This window comes from Denticeps clupeoides, chromosome 6 (assembly GCF_900700375.1).
Source record: "Denticeps clupeoides chromosome 6, fDenClu1.1, whole genome shotgun sequence".
Lineage (NCBI taxonomy): Eukaryota > Metazoa > Chordata > Actinopteri > Clupeiformes > Denticipitidae > Denticeps > Denticeps clupeoides.
In genome coordinates, this window is record NC_041712.1 from 7,110,526 (window position 1) to 7,129,987 (window position 19,462).

General features: G+C 41.0%; 2 protein-coding genes across 3 annotated transcripts; both read left to right on the plus strand.

The window, feature by feature from the left end:
* The first annotated feature begins 234 nt into the window (after nt 1-234).
* On the plus strand, nt 235-16,089 carry rps6ka3a (ribosomal protein S6 kinase a, polypeptide 3a). Of its 2 annotated transcripts, none has more exons than XM_028983238.1 (22): nt 235-521; nt 1,656-1,703; nt 4,874-4,990; nt 5,077-5,158; nt 5,253-5,333; nt 5,731-5,810; nt 5,926-6,032; nt 6,593-6,630; nt 7,060-7,202; nt 7,309-7,379; nt 7,697-7,785; nt 7,914-7,978; nt 8,413-8,515; nt 8,592-8,704; nt 8,816-8,941; nt 10,098-10,187; nt 10,505-10,663; nt 12,674-12,835; nt 13,349-13,425; nt 13,725-13,842; nt 14,106-14,246; nt 14,521-16,089. In XM_028983238.1, exons 1-22 carry the CDS (start codon nt 459-461, stop codon nt 14,641-14,643), a joined length of 2,196 nt encoding a protein of 731 aa, XP_028839071.1. In that variant the 5' UTR covers nt 235-458; the 3' UTR covers nt 14,644-16,089. The 2 variants fall into 2 exon arrangements, with proteins under 2 accessions (XP_028839071.1, XP_028839072.1); XM_028983239.1 differs by having other exon boundaries at nt 8,819-8,941.
* A 177-nt stretch (nt 16,090-16,266) lies between these two features.
* On the plus strand, nt 16,267-18,702 carry eif1axa (eukaryotic translation initiation factor 1A X-linked a). Its single transcript, XM_028983505.1, has 7 exons — nt 16,267-16,431; nt 16,985-17,068; nt 17,572-17,675; nt 17,779-17,829; nt 17,928-18,009; nt 18,168-18,259; nt 18,479-18,702. The coding sequence occupies exons 1-7, from the start codon at nt 16,416-16,418 to the stop codon at nt 18,482-18,484; spliced, it is 435 nt and encodes a 144-aa protein (XP_028839338.1). The 5' UTR covers nt 16,267-16,415; the 3' UTR covers nt 18,485-18,702.
* Nucleotides 18,703-19,462: the final 760 nt, after the last annotated feature.

Here is a 19,462-nt window from a genome sequence, read left to right on the forward strand (position 1 = left end):
TTTTTTTTAATCTCGTGTTTTGTGCTTCACACCACCAGCATCTTCCAGTTAGAAATGCTCCGTGTATTCGCCTTGGTTAGATCGTATTCGGATCTATAAAACCCTCTTTATTTTATTATTATTTATTTATTTTGAACTGGGCGTGACGCACGGGTGACGCAGCGCGCAGCCTCGTTCTGACGCACAGGTAAACTGAGCCGCGGCGCCATATTGAGAAAAACCGGAAGTCCGTGATTGTCTAGTGGATGAGCGTGAAGTCCGCAGGGAGGATAAGGGGGGGAAAGATTTTGAAGGATACCCCCAAAGTCTCGGGCAAAGTTCTTTAAAAAGAAAAACCAGCTACGGTTTTGGGAGTAATACTTAAGCCCCCCTATTTCCCCTCCCCGCGGTCCACTTTTTTTTTTTTTTTTTTTAAACATTTTTAAATTAAAAGCGCGTCAGAACATCTCGACTGCAGGATGCCCCTGGCACAGTTCGCGGACCCCTGGCAGAAGATCCCCGTGAGGAAAACCAAGACTGAAGTAGGTCCAGCGCCTTCGAGCCTTATTGATCTGACGTTGTACTTGGTGGGACGGGAGGCGTTGTGAAAGATGTGCTGAAACGAGCGACACGTTTCTCGGTGTTCCGGGCGAAAGGAATTTTCGCTCGCTGGGCGCAGCCCGGGGGAATTAGGCTGCCTGACCGGACAGGCTCCCGAGACGGAAATCTCCAGCGCGGAGCTGCGCGACGGGGAACGAGTTCTCGACCGAGCTGGAGCGGGAGAACGATTCACTGTTGAACGAGTTAGTTTTTAACTAAAAAGTAGAATGCGTCAAATGAACGTGGACTGTACGAGTCCCGTCACTCGAGCATTACGTTTGTTGAGGGTGAATAAGGGGAAGCTGTCGCTTCACGTCTGTGCACGTAAAAAAAAAAAAAAAAACTACCAAGAAACTACCAAGTTGAGCAACGCCGCGCAACCGCAGTTCCTCCCTCCCGCGAACAGGCCCGGGCTGCTTTAACGTGACTGGAACGCCACTAATCCGGGTCCGGACCCGCCAGATGCGTCCTGTTACGCTTTCAATGTGCGGCCACGCGTCCACGGACATTATCTGTACGGTCGTCACACCTCGTTTCATTAAACGATGGCATTATGTGTCTAGAGACAGAGACGCTGTTATTCTGTTCGTCTTCGTCAGACTTGGGGGGAGACCGGCCCCCCACTTCTAGGAACACATCTCTTCAAATCCACAGTTTTTCCTCAAATCAAATGAAATTATTGCCCTTTTTCACTTCTCAGCAATTCTAATTTAGTGTGTTTTATCCAGAACAAAACATTTTAATTCGTTTCACTGCTGCCTAAACCTGTAAATGTATAAACTACATGTCTTCTGTTCCGTGAAGGGCAGGAACTAACAAGCCCTTACTGATTTCTGTACAGTTCTATCCTCAAGGTGAATTATACTGTAATTGTTATATTATAAACAAAGGCTTAAAAGGGATTTAGTGACTGGTCTGATTCTGAAAGATTTTAAAGTGTTCAAGAAATCTACTTATCATACCGGCTGTGCTGATGTCTGTATTAAGCCTCTTCTTGCATTACAAGATCATAATCAAGTAAAATTTTTGTCATTTTTTTTGTAAACTATTCAACTGTCTACTTTCCTTTTTTGCAGATAATTGATGATTCCATAGGAGATGATGATGGTGGTCCTGCAACATCTGTAAGTCAACCTCACACATACACTCATAATCTGTTAAATAATCTATTAAGACTGATGTTGCTGTAGACAGAGAGTGTTTTTGTGGTCTGCGTGAAGATGTGGGGGTTGCTGAGAGATACTCATCTTACATGCTCTTGGTTTTGTCCTAATTCTTTGGTGTAGGGTTCATTTGATGTTCATTTGAAGTTCTTATAAGATTTTGCTGGGGTCGTCAGTTGAATGTTTCCCCTATGAGGCAATTTTACATGACAGTTAGTCGCTAGGCTGTATGTGCTTAAACCTGTGACACGTTTAATGAACGTTCCAGAAACTGCCATTCAAGTGAAATCTATCTTCTTTTTGTTTTTATGGCCTGACAGTGCAGGCTACATTACAGTTGGCACTGAGATTGCGACTCTTTTTACTTCTAGGATATAAACCTCTGGTGGAAACCTCGAGCCTTCAGACTCAGTATTTGGTCCATTATCCAAATGGAGCCCAGTTGAGGCAGAGAGAACAGCTCTGGCCCTTATTTCAGTTTGCTGTTTAATGATCAGTGAAATGCGTTAGGAGAGCGCTGCTTCACTGGCTGTGTGTAAGCACACTTTTTTCCAAGAGGCGATGCTTCTCTACATCAGATTCTGAACTTTAGGCATTTGAGTAAGTATGGGCTTTAAAAATGTATTTCAGAGAATGGGGTGGTAATTGACACTAAAAATGGTGATGAACCCCTGTTTTATGTGGATTGGTGGAAAAGCTTTGACCCAGAATGTAAAGAAGCACATAATTATTGAGTCACATCTAGGGAAGAGTGTTTGCCTGGGTGCATCGACAGAACGAGAGTTAGGGTAGGTTAAATATCACATCTCCTGCTGGAAGCAATATCTCATGCTTTTAATATGCCTCAGTGTAGGTTTAGGTCAGCATAAGAGGCATGTTAACCTCCACTGTTGTTCGCTGTGAATGAATTTTGGGTTTCCCTGCGGACTGGAGGGGTTGGTTGCGGTCATGGCAGTGGTGATTTTTTCTATAACATGAGCACTATCCTACCTATTGTATTTGAGCCAGTGCTGTCATTACTAGAGGCATGAACCTTCACTGGTCTTGCGATTCGATTTAGATTATCAATGCATCATGATGCATTCAATACATTTTCTACATTACTTCAAATTATGTTTTCGTTCACCCATGCGTCCACCTGACTCGACAAACGGCAGGAAAACACCTGGTTCTGACGTCAGTGTTATCGGCTGAGCCTTCATACCAAACACGGCTCGCCGCCGGGCTCAATCAAGTAACATGTGTGGTTTTCTCAAGCTGTTACCCAGGGTGGCGCTATACTCAGATCAGGCAGCCGCAGTCACAACTTTTTAACAAGAATTATTATCCCGCCGCCAGGAAATCACCAAGCAAGCGTCATTATATCGTAATAATGGATAATGATCTGCACTGCGTCACTGCAGAATTGCCCACGTCTTCGTCGCAATCCATCGACACCGCTAGTCATCACTATACTAATGAAGGTGGTTCCTGGGTCCAAGCCCGAGTAAAGTGACTCGTGACTGCTCACTTTGTTTGCTTCAGGCAGCCACAGCGAATTTAGCCTGTTAAGAGCAGCACTATTGGGAAAAACCTCCTTGTTTGAAACGGCGCACCCTAAATTAACTGCGACTATCTCAGCAACTGCATTTAGGTACTTTATGTGGGTAATTGTGGGCAGATTCTGGGGAGTTCACTTGTGCCAAGTTTTGGCTCTGTACTCTAATACCGATAAACATAAACATTCTTAATTGATATGTACTAATAAAATAGAACAAAATAAACCCCTCAATACAATTGGCTTGTTGGGGCCTACATATATAATCAGAATATTTACAATAGGTAAAAAAATATTGTAATACAATTTTTACCAAATTGTTCATGCTATAACAGCAGTTTTCAGCTCTCATTTCTGCATTTGAGTAGTTAGTCTGCTTGCGTATCAAGCATTAATATTTTGTATGTTTTATGGTATTGTGAAGTGAGTTTATATATAAGTATGTAGCATATTGTGAGTGTTCTGATTTAGTTTAGTGTTAATAAAATAAACAAATGAGATATATACACAAACACACACACTGCCCAATCTTGAAGTGAAATAGAGGTAGCACGTGTTTTTGTGTGTGTGATTTGGAGTAGAACTCCAATTTTGTGGACTTGGACTCATGGTGATGATGTGTTATCATCTGAGTGCCTCTGAAGCGTACAAGTTGACTGGAATTTCTGAAAGGATGTGGCCATTTGTGTAAATTCAATGTGTCTTTTTGTGTGTGTGACTGTGTTGTGAGAAAGAAGGGAACAGTCACTTCCTCACAGTGGTGTGTGTGACATGTTTAACTTACTTCCACTTCCTGCTTTCATGTTTGCTGAGCACTCTGGGACACATGCCCAGCACACAGAAAAATACTTTTCCAGTTTGTGAGGGGTCTTTAGACTACGCCAATCAAACAAATGACTACTGATGCAAGTCGCTCTGGATAAAGGCATCTGATAAATGCTGTAAATGTAAATAAGAATGAATATTGAAATAAATTAAGCAAATTAATTAAATTATCTTTAAAAAACATTATTATTATTATTATTATTATATCGATTATTTTGGACCATGACAACAGCCTAAACTGACTGTTGTATTGTATACTGCTGGTACATAATCTAGATCTGTCATCCGAAAAAGTGAAGATCAATTTTAGGTTAGATGAGTGGTTCTTAATTATTTTTTGTTACGCCCCCACTAGGAAGAAGTAAACATTTTGCACACCCCACCTCCGCTCCCAGCATTTTTAGGCACAGTAAACATACCGCTCTTTCCTCACTTCCCACCATAGTCACAATGAAGCCAAATGCTACGTACGCACATTTCCTTGTTTTAGCTTTTTGGGAGACTTGCATTTGTCTCCTTTTTGCTGGGTTAGTTGTAGGCTTGTGCCTTGTGTTGCAAATTCTTGATATTGTAACGATTACGACCCATTCAACAATGTCCATAAAAAATGCATTAAAATTAGTTTTGATCTGCTGTAACCTGCAGATTAGTAGCAGGAAAAAACAACCACTTCGATATCTGTGTGTGCTTTTGTCGTTTTTTTTTTTTATGTTTACTTGTTTCTGTGTGAATTTTTTCCATATGTGTGTCTCCCTCTGCTCTCCTTCAGGATGAAGGCTCAGTGAAAGAGATCAACATCACGAATGTGGTTAAGGAGGGCTCAGAGAAGGCCGACCCAAGACAATTTGAGCTCCGCAAGGTTCTGGGCCAGGGCTCCTTTGGCAAAGTATGTGTGACAGAGATTGGCTGCTTTTCTTGTCTGGTTGTAAAATTTTTGTGTGAAATTCCTCACTTTGTGTTGCTTGCTTTCAGGTCTTCTTGGTGAAAAAGCTCACCGGACCTGATGCTGGTCAGCTTTATGCCATGAAAGTTCTAAAAAAAGCTACACTTAAAGGTACCTGAGTGAGGAAACTGGAAAAAAAATAAATAAATTTTGTGTGTGTGTGTGTTTATTATGATGTATGAGCGGCATGTGCATGTATTTGCAGTGCGAGACAGGGTGCGGACTAAAATGGAGCGGGATATTCTGGTGGAGGTGAACCATCCTTTCATCGTCAGACTTCACTATGGTGAGTCAGCAGAGAAAATGGAGAGTCTGTGATTTCCTCTCAGCTGACGGCTCCCATCTCTCACATTAATCACCGTCTGTCGGATCCTGGCGCCATCAGTGGAAATTATTTGTGAGTCATTTTAGCGAGGGGAGGAAGATCACCCCACCCAAGCATCAACAATTCATTTTCATCCTGGAGCCGCCCTGCGAGGATCATATAATACCAGCAGGATGTGAACCAGCTCTTGAGTGCAGCTAATAATAAACCAATCAGATTCCACTTTTCTAGATTACGTTATGCAGTACATGTCTGATTTAATCATGATGACTGAAGCAGTCCACATCAGCCTAGAGAACGGTGCATTTCATACCAGCACATGGAGAAGAGTGGTGTTTGTTTGGTGTTTACCCTGCAGCCTTTCAGACTGAGGGGAAACTTTACCTGATCCTGGACTTTCTCAGAGGGGGAGACCTCTTCACCCGTTTGTCTAAAGAGGTAAAAATGAAGCATACACTTGTTCATCAGTGTTTTGATCATGTGCTCTCTCTTTTGTAACTGTGCATTTGTCAGCGTAAAGTGCGTATCACAGTTTTGTGTGTGTGTGATGTAGGTGATGTTCACAGAGCAAGATGTGATGTTTTATTTGGCTGAGCTGGCTCTGGCCCTGGACCACCTGCATCAGCTCGGCATCATCTACAGAGACCTCAAACCCGAAAAGTAACCTTACTTACACACCCATGTTATTACGTGTGTTATTACATATTACATTTTATATTGCACATTACTATTCTAATCTGGGTCATGGAATTCTATGAACCTTAAATTGTGCATTTAATTTGGCTCAGAAGTCAGGATTTGTATATAAGAATGATTTCATATTGTCATACTGCAAAAAAAAGAAACCAAAAAGTTTTTTTGCTTCCTAGATGTACTATAATAAACAATCTTATGTACTTAAATATAGTGAAATGCAATTTTTTCATGCAAATGAAACTGCTGCTATGTTAGATAGCTAGTTTGAAGACTTCTTACCAAGCTTTTTTATTTTATTTTTGCTTGATTATAGATAATTTTGGAAACTGCTGCCTTTTTAAATGTGTTTTAGTACAGGTTAGACGTCATTTGTTATTATTAACTGGTATTGTAACCAATGAACAGTGGACTCAACTGAACTGACTCAAGCACAACTGAAATGTGCCATTAATACTTTTGCTTTATACTGTGTATATTGGAAGCATGTTCAGTCCACCATACTGTTTATTTGTGTGTGTTTTTAGCATCCTTTTAGATGAGGACGGCCACATTAAATTAACTGGTGAGCAAGATTGCACTTTCCCTTTTTTCTCCTTATGTTACTGTCGCTCACTTGCCGGTATACTTTAACATCCAGTTTGGTGTCTGGGCTGCACCAATATGGTCCTCTTTTTGAATGAGCAAATTTTCTGAAATTTTGACTGCAGGAGTCACTCATGGTAGATGAGTGAGCAGAATTGCAACTACAAACATTGAGACTAAATTAAAATAAAATAAAAAAATCTATGTTTGTTGTATAAATTGTGCAGCTTTGGTTCCACTTTCCTTTTGTTTGCACTTTTATGAAAGCCTGCACGGCCTTTGAAATAGCCTTGATTAAAGGACCTGACTCACTGAAATGGTGTGTGTGTGTGTGTGTGTGTGTGTGTGTGTGTGTGTGTGTGTGTGTGTGTGTGTGTGTGTGTGTGTGTGTGCGCACACTCTCATGCAGACTTTGGGCTCAGTAAGGAGTCTATTGATCATGAGAACAAGGCCTACTCTTTCTGCGGGACAGTGGAGTACATGGCACCAGAGGTGGTAAACCGTCGGGGCCACACCCACAGTGCTGATTGGTGGTCCTATGGTGTCCTCATGGTAAGGGTGCTGTTTCTTTATACAATTTCAGCCATTTAAAAGTATCTATATGTGTAGAGTGGGTAATGTTGGTGGGGCATGTCTAATTAATTCTTTCTTTTGCCAGTTCGAGATGCTGACAGGATCCCTGCCTTTTCAAGGGAGGGATCGTAAGGAGACTATGACCATGATTCTCAAGTGAGTCTACCTTAATCTTAATTATATATATATATATATATATATATGTATGTGTGTGTGTGTGTGTGTGTGTGTGTGTGTGTGTGTATGTATGTATGTATGTATATTTATTTATTTATTTATTTTTCGTTTTTTTTTTTTTTTTTTTTTACTGCAGCAGTATAGACTTGAGATTGGCTGTGTTTAGTTTGCTGTGCAACCTGGTGCAGTCGCCACTTTCAGAAAACAATACGCGGCACACATGACATCAGCAGCAGGGCTGAACAGTTGCGTCAGCCTGTCTCTCCAGATGCTTTGAAGATTGTTTCTCTGTGCAGGGCTAAACTGGGAATGCCGCAGTCCATCAGTCAAGAGGCTCAGTCCCTGCTGCGCTGTCTTTTCAAACGTAACCCTGCCAACAGATTAGGTGAGGCAGAGTTGAATTGATTTGAGTCTTTTCCACAAACATGGGTTTATATACTTACTTGCTGCTTGATTTTGTGGCCATCAGTAGTGATTTATTTATTTATTTATTTATTTATTGTCTCTTCACAGGTGCAGGTCCAGATGGTGTGGAAGAAATTAAGAGACACCCCTACTTTGGCACCATTGACTGGAATGTAAGAGTTTGTCGCATTTTCAGATTTCACTGTGATTCTGTGGCATTTAGATACCGAGTTTGTAAAAACCAATGCAGCACTACATATGAAAGTGAAGTTATTGTTACTGTGAAATGCTGCAGCACAGCACACAGTGACACAACAAAATGTTTTAACCCATCACCCTGGGTGAGCAGTGGGCAGCAGAATGTGGGGACTGTGCTGTGCTCAGTGGCACCTTGGCAGTTTGGGACTCAAACCGGCAACCGTTTGATTACGGATCCGTTTCTTTAACCCCCTAGGCCCACCACTGCCCCAGTGGTCACCAATATTTGTGACCTCATTAGCATAATATAAATCAGTAATTAGGTCTGATGACAGTTTATATATTTAGTTTTGTTGTGGATGTTGTGCTGTTGGTTTGTAATGAATATTACTGTCTGTCTGTTGGACAGAAATTATTCAGGAAAGAAATTCAGCCGCCCTTTAAACCAGCAACTGGAAGGCCAGATGACACTGTCTACTTTGACCCTGAGTTTACTGCAAAAACACCACGAGGTAGGGCAGTGTATGAGAGTGAGAGGACAAAGGTCCTTTTGTTTGTGTGTGCGGCCTTGATTGTGGTATGTTCCAGACTCACCAGGTATTCCACCCAGTGCCAACGCCCATCAGCTCTTCAGAGGGTTCAGCTTTGTAGCGATCAGCTCTGAGGAGGAGATACAGCCAGTACTCAGCTCTGTACCACAGGTACACGCAGAGGGATTCTCCTAACACACAATAGGCCACGGTCACATTTCTCTGAGAGAGTCATTCATCAACTTTCACTTATTTCAATATAGTACAATCTGTTTTGTGAAGCAGGCCCACCGCAGCGCTCTCCAGTTTAGCGATGTGTACGAGATGAAGGAGGACATTGGCGTGGGCTCTTACTCCATCTGCAAACGCTGTGTTCAGAAGAGTACAGGCATGGAGCATGCAGTCAAGGTGAACTAACCCGTTTCTATGCTGTCCCTTTTGTCCCAGTGGACCAAAATATGTCTGTCACTTGGAAAGATTCAAATCTGATAGACCATAACGACTCCCTACTTCAGCTTTCATTCAAGATCCGTATTCAAGACTAAAAATATTCCGATATCTTTCTCTAGTGGCCCCAGTTGATATAGCCGGGGCTGAACACTTCAACCTACTGAATCAGCACATTTCAACACAATAGGTTGCACATTGTTGGTCATATGAGGGGTGTTCACACTGTTTACAAGAAGAAGAAAGCAAACTATGTTAAGTTCTTTTCTTGCAAACCAATGAAGAGTGCAGTGGTTTTGTTACTATTCATGCACATACATAGATGTGGGACCAGGTATATGGAAGGAAAGGAGTAAATTTAATTACCATAATACGTGGTATTATGTATGTTTATATAATAGTATGTTTGACAGCTAATATAAATATATAAAATAGCAACAAAAGGAAGCTCTACCTTTTAAAGCTTCCTTTCTTGTAGGCAAAGCATGAAAACAGGCAAAGAATAATGAGTTTTAACTATCATTAAGACCATGACAAAGAGATTTTCTTTATTTTGAAAGAACTAAAATGAAAGTTCACTTCCTTCCTAATTCCTCAGCTCTCTTCCTTCAGTTAACACAATAACATTTTAAATCACTCATGCACATGGATAGTAGCAGAAGACACATTTTTTGCAGCACTATCTCCTACCAATCTGTATGGCATGCCTGAAAAATGATCTGGAACTGATCAGCCATTGAGGCAGAAGGAGATTGGATTCTGTGCATGCACAGAACATATTGGTTAGCATCTACAGGCACATTGGTTGATACCAGTTTGTTTGAGCATTTGAATCAGTTTTATGTACAAAGTGAGAATGATAAGAATCAGTGTTATAGCTTTTCTCTGTGTGGAGATACTTTGCACTTCCACCCCGCCTTCACAGTTTGCAGGAAGTGGGGTGTGTTCGTTTTCTGTCATGTTACAACATGCATGCAGCACTCAGGTTTGTGGTTCCTTCATTGTAAAGAATGACTCTTCCTCCCTCAGTGCTTCAGCTTGGAGAGTCACAATTTACATGTTTGATCTGAGTTCTTAGTTATTAAACTTGAGTAAAACATATTGAACTTCTTTTCAGATTATTGATAAGTCAAAGAGGGACCCTGCAGAAGAGGTGGAGATTCTCTTGCGCTACGGCCAGCATCCAAATATCATCACGCTGAAGGATGTATGTGTGGCCTGCTCACTTTCAACTCTTCTTTGTTGTGTTAAAGAAGCATGTCTTTTTCAACATATAAATCACTATTGAGGGTTACCTGGTTTAATAAATAACCTTTTAAATATTTCTTATAAAAACAAGCTACATATATAAATAAACCTACAGAATAAGCAGCCTAAAAATGTTTATTTCTTCTATTTTCCTGTTGAACTAGCAAGTTAATTTGATACATTGAGAACCATAACAGTCATATAGGATCATCACCAAAGAATCTTTGATCAGTACTGTTGTCAGGGTTTTTGCTGACATAGCTTGTCCCTTTGCAGACATATGATGATGGGAAGTCGGTGTATTTAGTGACTGAGCTGTTGAAAGGTGGAGAGCTGCTGGATAAGATCCTCAGACAGAAGTTCTTCTCGGAGCGTGAAGCTAGCGCTGTCCTGCACACAATCACTAGGACCGTGGAGTACCTACATGCACAGGGGGTAAGATGAATCACACTGCATGTGTCAAATGTGACTAGTTACAGGCCTTGGACATAAGCAGAGATATATATTGTCATGTAAACATCCATTCAAATAATCCCTGTTTTTTTGTAATTAATTAAATTAAATGCAATTAAAATTAATTACGATGGATATTAATCAGGTTAATCAAGTGAAAATAAATGCAATTACTTATTAAAAAGTTAATAATAATTTGCCAACCGATTGTATTGATGGGCCCATGCAGTGCTCGTGTTAGTCTTGAGTAACAACTTTTTGTATTACTGTAATGGAGTGAGCTGCAAAAGCATTAAAGTGTCAAACATTAACTGATAGGGAGGCCTTTAAAACAGCCAGAGTTCTTCCAATCCTAAAGAAACCCACTGCTGATCCTACAGACATTAACAATTACAGACCAGTTTCCCTCCTCTCATTTCTATCCAAAATCCTTGAGCGCTGTGTCTACAACCAGATATCACTCCATCTATCACAGAACAACCTCCTGGATCCTAACCAGTCTGGCTTCAGAACAGCTCATTCCACCGAGACGGCCCTTTTGGCGGTTACCAAGCAGTTACATGCAGCCAGATTGGCAAAACTGTTATCGGTTCTTATTCTCCTCGAGCTCTCTGCAGCATTTGACACCGTTAACCACAAGACTCTCTTGTCAATCCTGAAGAGGCTTAGAATTCGGGGCTCAGCATGGCATTGGTTTGCTTCCTAACTTGATGAGCGATCTTACCAAGTGACTTGGAAAGCATCCACCTCTACCTCACGTAGACTCTCCTATGGTGCCCTCAAGGCTCGGTGCTAGGTCATCTCCTTTTCTCCCTCTACACGAGATCACTTGGTGAGGTCATTTCCTCACATGGATTATCCTACCACTGCTATGCTGACGACACACAACTCCTCTTCTCTTTTCCTCCCTCTGATCTACATGCTGCTTCCAAAATCTCTGCATGTCTAACCGACATCTCGTCTTGGATGGCAGCCCATCACCTCCAACTCAATCCCACCAAAACTGAACTAATATTCATTCCAGCAGATTTTTCACCAGATCTGGATCTTGCTATTTACCTAGACAGCTCTCTCCTTCTGCAACAGCCCGCAACCTTGGTGTAACAATAGACAACCAACTCTCCTTCTCAACTCACATCAGCAATCTTTCCCGCTCATGTAGATTCCTTCTCTACAATATCAGATGAATCTGCCCTTATCTGTCAACCCAGTCCACCCAACTACTGGTTCATAGATGGTAAAATAGATGTATGTATTCATAGTTGGGGTCCTAGTGAACCGGAATTGATCTCTTCATCGATGGTAACTTAAGCACGTTGTAAGTCACTCTGGATAAGGGCATCTGCCAAATGCCGTAAATGTAAATGTAGGAAGGCGTACTTACTTTTATTATTCCCCACCGGGTAGATTCTTCCACCTCAGTCAACAGCCGTACGTTTTTATTTACATGGAGTTTTCCTTTAAGGGCAAAGCAGGATGACTGAGCAGTAATTGATGCTGTTGCTGACTTTGTGTGTCCCTGGAATGCGACTTTACCACAGGGCTCGTTTTGATGGTCTGTGCTGTCTGTTATTCGTCACATTCAGGACGGTTTCTCAGGACAGTGCAACCATATTGGGGCGGGGTTGTTTAAACTTTATATATCAGCAGCGTTAAGGAATCTGTATTTGCCTAAATAATAGATTGCATTGGCGGTGAATAGTGATGCCCCCAGGGAGCAAATGTTAATCATTAAAGTCACGCTCTGGCATCTCACTACAAGTTTAATCTAGAGCATTGACAGTCCTGTCAGGGTTCCAGTTATCCTGCTGCCATGTAATGTCTGTAAAATTGTGGATTTTTACATAGAAAAGGCCACTCTCTTAGTACCAATGCCTAGTGTAGAGCTAAGCAACAATGCAGCAGTAAAAACTAGCTAGTCAGCTTTTGTATTTAATAATGTTTTGACCTGACTTATATTAATTCACAGTGCCCTCGTTTTCTGTGTTTTAGGTGGTCCACCGAGACCTGAAACCCAGTAACATCCTATATGTGGATGAGTCTGGAAACCCAGAGTCTATCCGCATCTGCGACTTTGGCTTCGCCAAGCAGCTGAGGGCAGAGAATGGCCTCCTCATGACTCCTTGCTACACTGCAAACTTTGTGGCACCTGAGGTACACATTTTTAACATTCTTTTAAATGTTAAAACTGCATGGGACATTTTGAAAACACAAGCTACTTTATCGCTATAACTTGTGGTCAGGCCATGAACAAGTGTGACATGTATGTAGTACTTGTCGTGCCTTATTACTGGGTGGTTCATAATAAAGTTATGATAAAAGCAATACAAGCAGTTTGGCTGCCTTGCACTTTCTGCCACCTTGAAACACGCACACAAAGCGGGAATTAAGAAGAAGCTTATCTTAAGTCTCTGTGTGTACAGAGATCCACAACACAACATTGTCGTGTTACCAGGAGTTTAGAAAAACACGCATTCTTTATGGGATTTATGGGAAATATTTTCTAAAAAACTGTCATGATCTCTGCTGATTTAGGTTGCCACACAAAACAGACCCTGGCCTAGTTAGACTAGATATGAATCATAGTGAATGTGTGTGTACTGGAGACGTCCAGACAGGTTCTATTGTACTCTCAGAAGGCGTTGCTCAGTTGGTTTTGCCGTGCAGGTGCTGAAGAAGCAAGGCTACGATGCTGCCTGTGATATCTGGAGTCTGGGAGTGCTACTCTACACCATGCTAACGGGGTATGGGTTTGTCTGATTATGCTGAAACCTCTGCCATGTGCTCCTTTTGAAGTCTAAACGACTTTAGAAGAATTATAATCCTCAGACACTTTTTTAAAAATATTGTAACACAGTTTAGATGAGTACTTCTTTCATCTAGTTTTTTGCAAATTGGTCACCGTTTTCTAAATCAGTGTGTTATAATTAACCTCAACCTGAATTTTCTGCATTGCCTTAAGAATACTTGGGAAAAAGTGTTGGGAAATATCTTTGTACAGAATTGTGTACATGTTGTTGTTGGTTTTTTTTTTCCTTCCAAGCTTTACACCTTTTGCCAATGGACCCAATGATACTCCTGAGGAGATCCTGGCTCGCATAGGTTCTGGGAAGTTTTCTCTGAGTGGTGGCTACTGGAACTCTGTGTCTCCTGAGGCCAAGGTGAGACATACAATCATCACTTATTGGGTTTAGTGCTCTGATCACTGAACTGCTGCTCACGTTCAGCTTTAACCTGTAACAGAGGTGAGCCGTTGGGTCAGTGCTGAATCCCATTTGTAAAAATATGCTGTTATTTGTATTATTAAACTCTTTCATTAACTCCAACCATAAGTCAATGGTCCCAGTTGAGGGTGGATGGGGAACTGGGGAATATTTTGTTCAACGGCTTGTAGGCATCATGATTCTACACAAATCTTGAACAGGACCTGGTTTCAAAAATGCTCCATGTGGACCCACACCGAAGACTAACAGCTGCACAGGTCCTGCGCCATCCCTGGATTGTCCACAAGGACCAGTTGCCCAAATTCCAACTCAATAGACAGGATGCACCACATTTGGTGAAGGTATTCTTCCTCCGTTTGTGCAGCTTGCATTTTATTAGTAGCATCTTGTGATCCAAAATATTTGTACAAAATACACATACATATTTGTGGTTCAGATTTCTTTACAAGGCTTAGTGTTACTCTTGTTCTGTAACCAAGGATATAGAGTTGCATCTTTTTATCATCCGTTTTGCTTGACAAATGGTTTGAGCGCCCTCAAAAGGTAAAACCTTTAATTTTGCCCATCCTAAATAAATTTATCAGTAGATTGTATCTGTGCATCTTTCCACCGCAGGGCGCAATGGAAGCAACCTATTCAGCTCTAAACAGACATGTGCCACCTGTCCTGGACCCTGTGGGCTGCTCCACACTAGCCCAGCGCCGTGGCATGAAAAAGCTGACTTCTACTGCCCTGTGACCTCACTTGTGGCCAGTCGTAGATGGGTGTGTCATGTCTTATTGCAGTCTCAACCAGTGTTCTTTAACCCAACTGTACAAATACTTTATCTACCCTTTCATCTGTCAAGGATGAGGAGCAACACAATCTTTGCGTGTACAATCATCTCTGCCTCCAAAATTGTGCTTGGTATACAAGGCTTTAAAAAAATTATAGATTTAATTTTGTATATACTCATTTTAACAAATTATTTACTTTTTAAAGAAACCCTTTGTCTATATTAGTCTATATTACTGTGGATGCATGTCAGCAGCCATGCAGATCTGTTTTAATTTTCTGAATCTTTCATCAATGATCCCAAAGAAAATTCACTCCAAGTGAACGCAAGGCTACTGTCCCATTCAATTTTTGCACTCACATTTAGTTTCAGTCACAGAGGAGCCACGTTTCCGTCGTTCCTCCAAAGGCTTTCTGTGACTTGATTTTTTTTTTTTTTTGCGTTTCTACCACAGTAAAGTTGATGTGAGAAACATGTTCATGTTCACTGCAGCTTAGTGCTCACTCAAATAATTAAATACACTTTAAAGTACAGTGCTGATTGGGCTGATTGAAGTGCAGGCTGCTGTACTCATTATTGATCAGCGGTTACTTTAACTTCATTATCTGTCACTACTGGTACCACTCCGCAACCCGTCTGCTTTCTTAATGTAATTGCTTTATTGATTAAAGAAGTATTTCAAAAACAAAGTGGTCTAATTAGAAGTGGGGAGCACCATGAGGTGTACGTAGAGAACCTGTGCAACATGCAGTTTAGGAAAAATAGGTTTGAGCTTCAGCATCATTATCAGTTATCAGTCAGCATGCCCCATTACAATTACAGAAGATAGCTGGATAATCTGTGGAAGCTGTATAATCTTTGTAAACTGTGTATGTATGTGAGAATATGTGTGTGTTCACATTAACTGTAAACCTAGGACTATTTCTTGCAATGTATTTTTGACATAGGCCACTGTTCTAAGATCAGACCCCAGCATGCTGTGATCCAAGTTCCTTATTTTATTTTATGTTCAATTATACAAAGGGAATGTGCGAATAATGGGATGCAAGTTTGATAACCTTTCCAGTTCAATTTTTAACAGACTACACAGAATGTATTATTTTTGTATGTGTTAATAAGTATTTTGTACATTTGCTGTTTTGGGACTGATGGGTCCACAGGTTTTCTGCAATCCCTCCTTTGCAGCCCTGCTTTTCACAGTGGAGGCATTAACTGCTGGAGGGTTCCAGGTGCTGCGGTGAAAATGTAACATTCTCTCGAAAAGAGAACGATGCAGGTTCCCTCTGTCATGCCCACAGTCTTAAGATCCACTGATGCGAATGTATAATGAACTGTAGATTTGTACTGATGGTGATACAGTTCCTTTTATACTCCTGGATAGAAAATGAATAAAACATACAATACATCTGGCCTATTTGTCTTTCTCTGGCATAGTAACATTTTATAATTCTTATTAAGGTTCTTGTCCCTTCATATATTGTTTGTAAGATATTTACAGGCATTGCAGCGCCATGGTGCAAAATTGAATAAAAATGTTGGCGGGCAGTATTTAAATAAAGTTTGGCGTTGAACCGCGGAGGTTTACGCATGCGCGAGTCTGCTGGGAGGAAGTCGATTCCCGAGACAGGCAGGACGAGAGCCTGAGCGTCTCTTGGCTTTAGGGTTTAACCTCTCACCAGTTACCGCATTCAGACCAAATCCTAGAGACCCGGCTTGACCTCGGTTGTTGGAGAAGATGCCGAAGAATAAAGGTAAGCCACGCCACGGCTCGGGCTGCCGATGGGTCCGTAGGTCCGGGCTAAGCAGACGCAGCTCGACGGCTAGCTGCTCTGCTAGCTGCCCGGCCTGCGCTCTGAGATAGCGTGACTCGCGGGAAGCGTCCCGCTGGCGCGTATAAAGTAATCGACGTGACTTCCTCGCCGCTAGCTCTCGCCACAGCCGGTGAGGATTGTACGTTTTAATCCGGAGGCGGCTATAGAATTACGGCCTCGGTGTCCACTGCGCAACGCTGTAGCTTGTTAGCTTTGCAGCTAAGGTGTTGCTACATTCTAAAGCAGTCTGTGTGCAGAAGCTAGTCCGGCGTAGGCATGTTAAATACAGTATCATTGCCGGGTTGGTAGCTTTAGTGGTGAATAATTAGGTATAACTTGGAACTGTGGTCGTGCGCTTCGTACCTGGACGTTGCCCTATGTGCGTGAGAGTCACAATTTTTCCTGATGTTCGCCCTCTCGTGTTGAAATGGTTACGGGTGTAATGTGTCCGACTCTCTTTTGCCCCCGATTTTTAATACTGTCGTTGTTGCAGGTAAGGGAGGTAAAAATCGGAGACGCGGAAAGAACGAGAACGAATCCGAGAAGAGAGAGCTGGTGTTCAAGGAGGATGGCCAGGGTGAGTGAAAGCCAGCATCAATACCACGAGTACTGTTATCCTCACTGCTGCTGGCTGATAAGACATTGTTGAACTTGGTTAAGTGTCGAAATCATACATGCTGTAAATAAAACTGCTTAGTGGTTGTGCAATGGAAAAAAAAGTTTTAGTTATTCAAGGATTCACAAACAGTTATTGTCACTTGGTTCCAGGGTTACCTAAAAACACCTAGTTTACATACATACACAAACTACATAACTAGTTTACACAGGAGGCTAGTTTCTCGCAAATTATTGACTCATCCAGTGTCTCTATTGCAAGTGAGGGCATTATTTGTACTGAGGTGGTTTTAACTGTTAAAGAGACAATAGTATATTTTCTGTATCTTTTTTTCTCAGCATTTGCTTAATTTGATCTGTACATTGCAACAACTTTTGAATGAGAGATTTGATCCTAATCCAGATGGCAGCAGTAATCCATGCATTTATTCCTCTGTTCGTGTTTTTTTTTTTTTTTTTCTGCAGAATATGCTCAGGTTATTAAAATGCTGGGGAATGGCCGGCTGGAAGCCATGTGCTTTGATGGAGTAAAACGACTGTGTCACATCAGAGGAAAGCTACGGAAAAAGGTACAGTATTATTGTTGATCATGATTTTTTTCTTTCTTTCATTGTCTTGTGTATAAGGGAGAAATGACAGTTCATCTAATTTTCTCCTTTTCTGTGTGTTTAGGTTTGGATCAACACATCAGATATCATTCTTGTGGGTCTTCGGGATTATCAGGTAGGAGCTGTTTGATTATTGTTGGAAAATACTGCCTTTTTATTTTGTTTAACATTGCCTATGTTTTATGTTGTGCATTATCTTGATTTTGCTTTCAGGACAACAAAGCAGACGTCATTTTGAAATACAATGCAGATGAGGCTAGGAGCTTAAAAGCCTATGGTGAACTTCCAGAACATGGTAGGATTGTAGGAGTTTTGCCTCTTCATTTATACTTGGATTTTTTTTGTGTGTGTGTGTGTGTGTATATGCATGCAAGTCAATGTAAATAATGTTTTATACAATTTATAAATGCAAATCTTTTACTCTTTGAAATATTCCAATTATTCATTTCACAGCTAAAATCAATGAGACCGATACATTTGGACCTGGGGATGATGATGAGATCCAGTTTGATGACATTGGTGATGATGATGAGGACATTGATGATGTAAGTAGATTCAAGTTTGGTTCTATACCCCTCATAGTGCAATCATAAAAAAATATATATATGTAAATACACACTAAACTATACTAACTAATGTTTAAATACTGCAAAGTGTGGTCATTCAGATACCGCATGTTAGATGATTTCTTTTATCATATTTGCCAATGTGTTTACTTTTCATGTGACTGAAGGTTAACTGAACTACTTATTTTCCCCCTTCAGATTTAAATTGAGGAATCATGATTGCACAGGAAAGAGACACTGCTCTGCTGATGGCCACCAACTGTCTCATTTCATAAGACTGATTTACAACAGGCATCCAACACTGCAGACAGCATATTTTGTTATAGTTTTAATGTATTTATATTTTATTCCACTTAATCTTGTGGGATTTAGACTTCAACTACAAAATGCCTGAATTTGCAATAAAATATTTGACCATTTTATGCTTGCTGTGCATATTTTTCAGACCTTGTATTCAAAAGAGTATTACATTTAAAATGTAAAAATGTGTGCAGTATAATAAACACAATTGGAAGAATTTTTTTCCATTTTTTGTCAAATCAGTAATACATACATCATACTAGTAGAATCATGCTGCTCAAATGGTTGGTTGCCAGTCGGGAGGAAGACGATTACACTAATTGACCAAATACAAAAGGACTAACTGGAGCAGTAAATAACGCTTGTGGGGGGTTCCATCAAGTAAACATTTATTTAAGTTCTGATATTGGCAGGGAAGATGGTCAATAGTAAAGATCCGAGCCACTTTGACACGGTTGGGAATATGTGTTTACTGGCGGAGGAGGTGGCAGCAGGATGAAGTGTGGGAAGCTTTTTGGAAGCAGTGTTGGATTGGATACTTTGACGAGTATCTAGACCCCACTGTTCATGGTTTATTCCATGATGGCAGTGATGCAGCATCATATGACACTGAATAAACATTCCATTCAAAGTCAGTTCTTTACATCAGACCTGGTTGGTTTTCAGGAAACAAAGTAAAAAAACACAGTTTACTACAGTTCAGTATCTTGACACATGATGCCACACAACACCTTCAGAGGTCTTCTGGTAACGATTGGGGCAACCTACAGAATACTTAGGTGGATAGTTTTAATGTTACACCTTATTTCTGCAAGGGTTCTTCAACTCATGGCCCTCAAGGTGTCCAGCCTTGCAATACCTGAGAGATGGATATTAAGCATA

Bases quoted from the DNA above. Each gene is read 5' to 3' on its own strand.
- rps6ka3a (XM_028983238.1), top strand. From the start codon at position 459: ATGCCCCTGGCACAGTTCGCGGACCCCTGGCAGAAGATCCCCGTGAGG. The intron at 8,516-8,591 runs GTAGGGCAGTGT...GGTATGTTCCAG, and splicing joins TACTGCAAAAACACCACGAG to ACTCACCAGGTATTCCACCC. The intron at 12,836-13,348 runs GTACACATTTTT...TTTGCCGTGCAG, and splicing joins CAAACTTTGTGGCACCTGAG to GTGCTGAAGAAGCAAGGCTA.
- eif1axa (XM_028983505.1), top strand. The intron at 17,069-17,571 runs GTGAGTGAAAGC...TTTTTTCTGCAG, and splicing joins GTTCAAGGAGGATGGCCAGG to AATATGCTCAGGTTATTAAA. The intron at 17,830-17,927 runs GTAGGAGCTGTT...TTTTGCTTTCAG, and splicing joins TGGGTCTTCGGGATTATCAG to GACAACAAAGCAGACGTCAT.